The following is a 3,903-nucleotide window of genomic DNA, read 5'->3' on the forward strand; positions in this document are numbered from 1 at the left end:
GCTGCAGGCAGGAACAGACATACACCGAAGCAGCTCAGGGTTAGCAGCCTGCACAAAGTCATTTCTGGGGATCCAGGATGTGTCCTTACAGGAAGAAAGGCTCAGAAGACCTGCAGGGATCTTAAGCCTGCTTTTCGCTGTGCTTTGCTTTCTTTTCTCAGGTGGTTTTATCAGCTCCTGTACCTGAGTCACTCCCAACAGGAAGAAAGCATGTGCCTCAGTCTGACTCACCTTCTGAATAAGGAGAGCCCAGCCCATATGAAGCAGACACACACATGCACACACGCCCAATGCTGCCTCCTTAACAGCTCTTGCGGCTGTCCTCCACCAGTCAGAACAGCAACGTGCACCCTGACATCAGCGTGTGTGTGGAAGGATTGAAAAAGACACTGCATAAATCATAGGATCATAGAAGTTAAGGGCTGGAAAGGACCTCGAAAGATCAAATGATCCCACGAAGGTGCTTGTCCAGTCTTCTTCTGAAGACCTCTAAGGTTGGGGTCTGCACCACCTCCTTGAGAAGTCTATTCCAGATTCTGGTCATCCTTAACATAAATTAGTTCTTCCTTACATCCAATATGAAACCATCCTCTAACAGTTTATGGCCATTGCTCCTTGTCCACCCCTGGGGTGCCCTAGTGAATATTTTTTCTCCCAGTTCCCGATATTCACTCCTTACGTACTTACAGATGGCCACCAATTCCCTTCTCAGTCTTCTCTTCTCCAAACTGAACAGTCCTACATCACTTGGTCTTTCCTCATAAGGTTTATCCTCCAGGCCCTCAATCATTCTGGTGGCCCTTCTCTAGACCCTTTCAAGATTCGCCACATCTTTTGAAGTGCAGCACACAGAACTGGACACAATACTGCAGCTGGGGTCTCACCAGCGTCAAATAGAGAGGAAGCATCACTCCTTAGAGCCCTGCTTGAGACGTATTGGCTAATGCATCCCAGTATGCTATTATGCGAGCTTCCTCCCAACACTGTCCTGCGGATGCCAGCTGGGGCTCTAGTAATTAATTTCTTCCACCCAGTAGGACCCCCTCCAAACTAAAAACTACTGACCCATGTCACCCGAGTCCTATAGCCCAGTACCGGATACACCACATGGTACTGGTTACTGCCTCCCCTGGTTACTGTCATGGGGTCTCTCTGCTGGTTATAACTAAATCCAGACACCCAGGTAAGCCACTCTAGGAGTACTACCAGCTCTGGAAGAATTACTGAACCCAGTCCAGTCAGTGCTTCCCTCTTATTGCTTTGCTGTAGCTCCAGTGCCAAATCACATCTCTAATCTCAGGTAGTTAATGCTTTAGACTCCTCCTAAATCTTTTAAGATCTTCAATAGCCTCCTAAGGATTAACCACCCAGAGCTGACAGCTTTGTGCCCTGTGGTTCCTTGCTGTTGGATCAGGAGCAGTATTATTTTGGTGATTCTGGGGGGAATACCATGAGAATAAATTCACCGGTTTTTTGGAATTCCCCTTTCCCAAGTCTACATGCTCCTGTGGATAGTTTGAACAATATTTTATTAGTTGTCTCTTCTGCTTTTAACACAGCAAAGCTTATCAAAACTCCTAGCAATAAAAACCAACCAACTAACATGCTGGTGGGAGGTTGATATTTGCCACCCACAGTTCTCTTACCTGATGTGTTTCACAATGGTAAAGCACGAATATTTCCCATGTTCTAATTATACAGGTTCTTGCTGAGCTATCTTGTGGGTTGTTTGATCATTTGACAAAGAGTCTGTGCTGCAAAATATACTATTTCCTACACTTCTTCCTTTCTGATGATTCTGATCTACCTAGGCAGTATTTTAGCATCCATCTGCCAATGCAAGAAGGATCACTACAATCTGTCTTCAGACTGGATAGCAGACTGATCTCAAACATCCCACATAAACAAGGCATTGACCACTTCCCCCTGGAAGACTGGAGCTTACTGTTGGAAAGTTTTCCTTGATATTTAGTGTTTTTATTTCTCTGTTGCCCCTGGCAAACATTATATTTATTGTATGATTAATGCTTTAATCACACAAATTGTAACATGCCAAACATTCAGGCAATTTATCATCACACAATAAAAATGGGGAACCAGTCGCAAAAATAGCAAACGGGCCTCAAAGATATTACTCATTAAATGCAAAATGGAACATCTTTGTGGCTGGTTTGTATTCCATAACCTCTCTAGCTAGCTTCGTATCTAAATGATAAAAAGAGGGAGGGACATTCGTAGATGCATATATGTTAGGGGCTGGAAGGGACCTTACAAGATCATAGAGTCCATCCCCCCTGCACTTAGGCAGGAAAGACTGTAGGGGGTCAGATGACCCCAGCAAGGTGGGCATCAAGACACTTTTTGAAGATTGCCAGGGTGGGTGACTATACCCCCTCTGGGGGGAGCCTGTTCCAGACCCTCGGCACTCGACTTGTAAAGAAGTTTTTCCTTATGTCCAGTCTGAAGCAATCTTCAATCAGTTTGTGCCCATTGTTTCTTGTTTTCCCCTGGGGTGCCGTGGTGAACAGATGCTGCCCCAGGTCCTGATGTACGCCCCTAATATAATTACAGGTTGCCACCAAGTCCCCTCTGAGTCTTCTCCAGGCTAAACGGTCCCAAGTCTTTCAGCCTCTCCTTGCTCTCTAGACCTCTAATCATGCATGTGGCCTGCCTTTGGACTCTCTTGAGCTTCACCATGTCCTTCCTGAAGTGTGGCACTCAGAACTGGAGAAAGGATGGTCCAGTAGTTAGGGTACAAAGCTTAGGACATGGGTTCAATCCCTTGCTCTGACACAGGCTTCCGGTGTGACCATGGAAAAGTCACTTAGCCTATCCACGTGTTTTAGCTCATTACCTTTAAAATGGTAGAAGGCAGGGCAAGATGCCAGCTGTCATCTGTGAAAACTTAGGTATGTCTGGACCAGTTAGTCTGTAAGGTGCCACCCAGTACTGCCTTCTGCCTGACTTTAGACTACCAGAGTTATCTGTAAAATGGGAATCATAGTAATAGGCAACCTCTGATCCTCTAGATCATGGTGTATGTGCAAGCTCTCTAGTCGGGTGCCTGATGAATCTGCTTGTATGGAGTCCTGTGACCATCACACCAAGACCTGTAACATGTACATAGGAAAGAGTATGAAGGAGTGGATGGTGCCCTAGACCTACCATCTCCCCTTTAGACCAATGAGACAGCACCCAAAGGCCAAACTGAATCCAGATGCTCAGTTCAGTGCCTCGATGGTTGTAGCTTCTGCTGGAGAGCAACTGATAAGAGCTGCTACTAACCATCTTAAGACCACAGCAAGGGCACGTTTCTGTCCGGGTGATGTCCCTTAGCATTTCTCTAACCAAGGAGTACCCACAAAAAAGTGGGGACTAGGGCTTTGAGGTGCCCTATACTCGCCTTACTCTCAAGATTGCAACATTGTGGTATTTTATAGGAGCTACCCTGCCATAAGTAACCCCATGTTGCCACTTTACTACAAACACAGGAGTTTTGGAAGAATAACAGCATTAAAGATTCTGAGATGAAAGGAGTCCGACATGTATCTCCAGAATAGGCTTGTGGTCTAAACCCTTCTCCATGAACAGTAAACTCTAATAAAGTCCTTTGCACCTACTAAGTGTCAGAGAACTCACCTGTCTTTCCCACATGCTCATCCCCATGCTTTCTTCCAATTCGTCCCAGTGGCCTGAACTGCCCTCATTCACCTCACCATTCCCAATGCTGTCTTTCAAATCCTTCCTTAAAATTCATTACTGTGCCTCTCCTATGCTTACTCCATCATAATCTTTTTTTGGCAATCGCTCACAGTTGAGGATGATTGTCTTCCATTATTGTCCTCTCTGTGTGTCCAACGATGGCTAATGAGGCCTATCTAAGATCAACAGACTACTGCAGCT

The 3,903-nt window shown here is 45.7% G+C and overlaps 1 protein-coding gene across 1 annotated transcript in view; it reads right to left on the reverse strand.

Annotated features, from left to right (window-relative positions):
- Positions 1-142, reverse strand: part of LAMC2 (laminin subunit gamma 2) — a 33,272-nt gene extending 33,130 nt beyond the window's left edge. The window contains exon 1 of the mRNA XM_025206184.1: positions 3-142. Coding sequence (XP_025061969.1) covers positions 3-62 — 60 coding nt within the window. The 5' untranslated portion in view covers positions 63-142. The remainder of the gene's footprint in view (positions 1-2) is intronic.
- Between the last annotated feature and the right edge of the window lie 3,761 nt (positions 143-3,903).

This window comes from Alligator sinensis, unplaced genomic scaffold, assembly GCF_000455745.1.
Source record: "Alligator sinensis unplaced genomic scaffold, ASM45574v1 scaffold471_2, whole genome shotgun sequence".
Taxonomy (NCBI): Eukaryota; Metazoa; Chordata; order Crocodylia; family Alligatoridae; genus Alligator; species Alligator sinensis.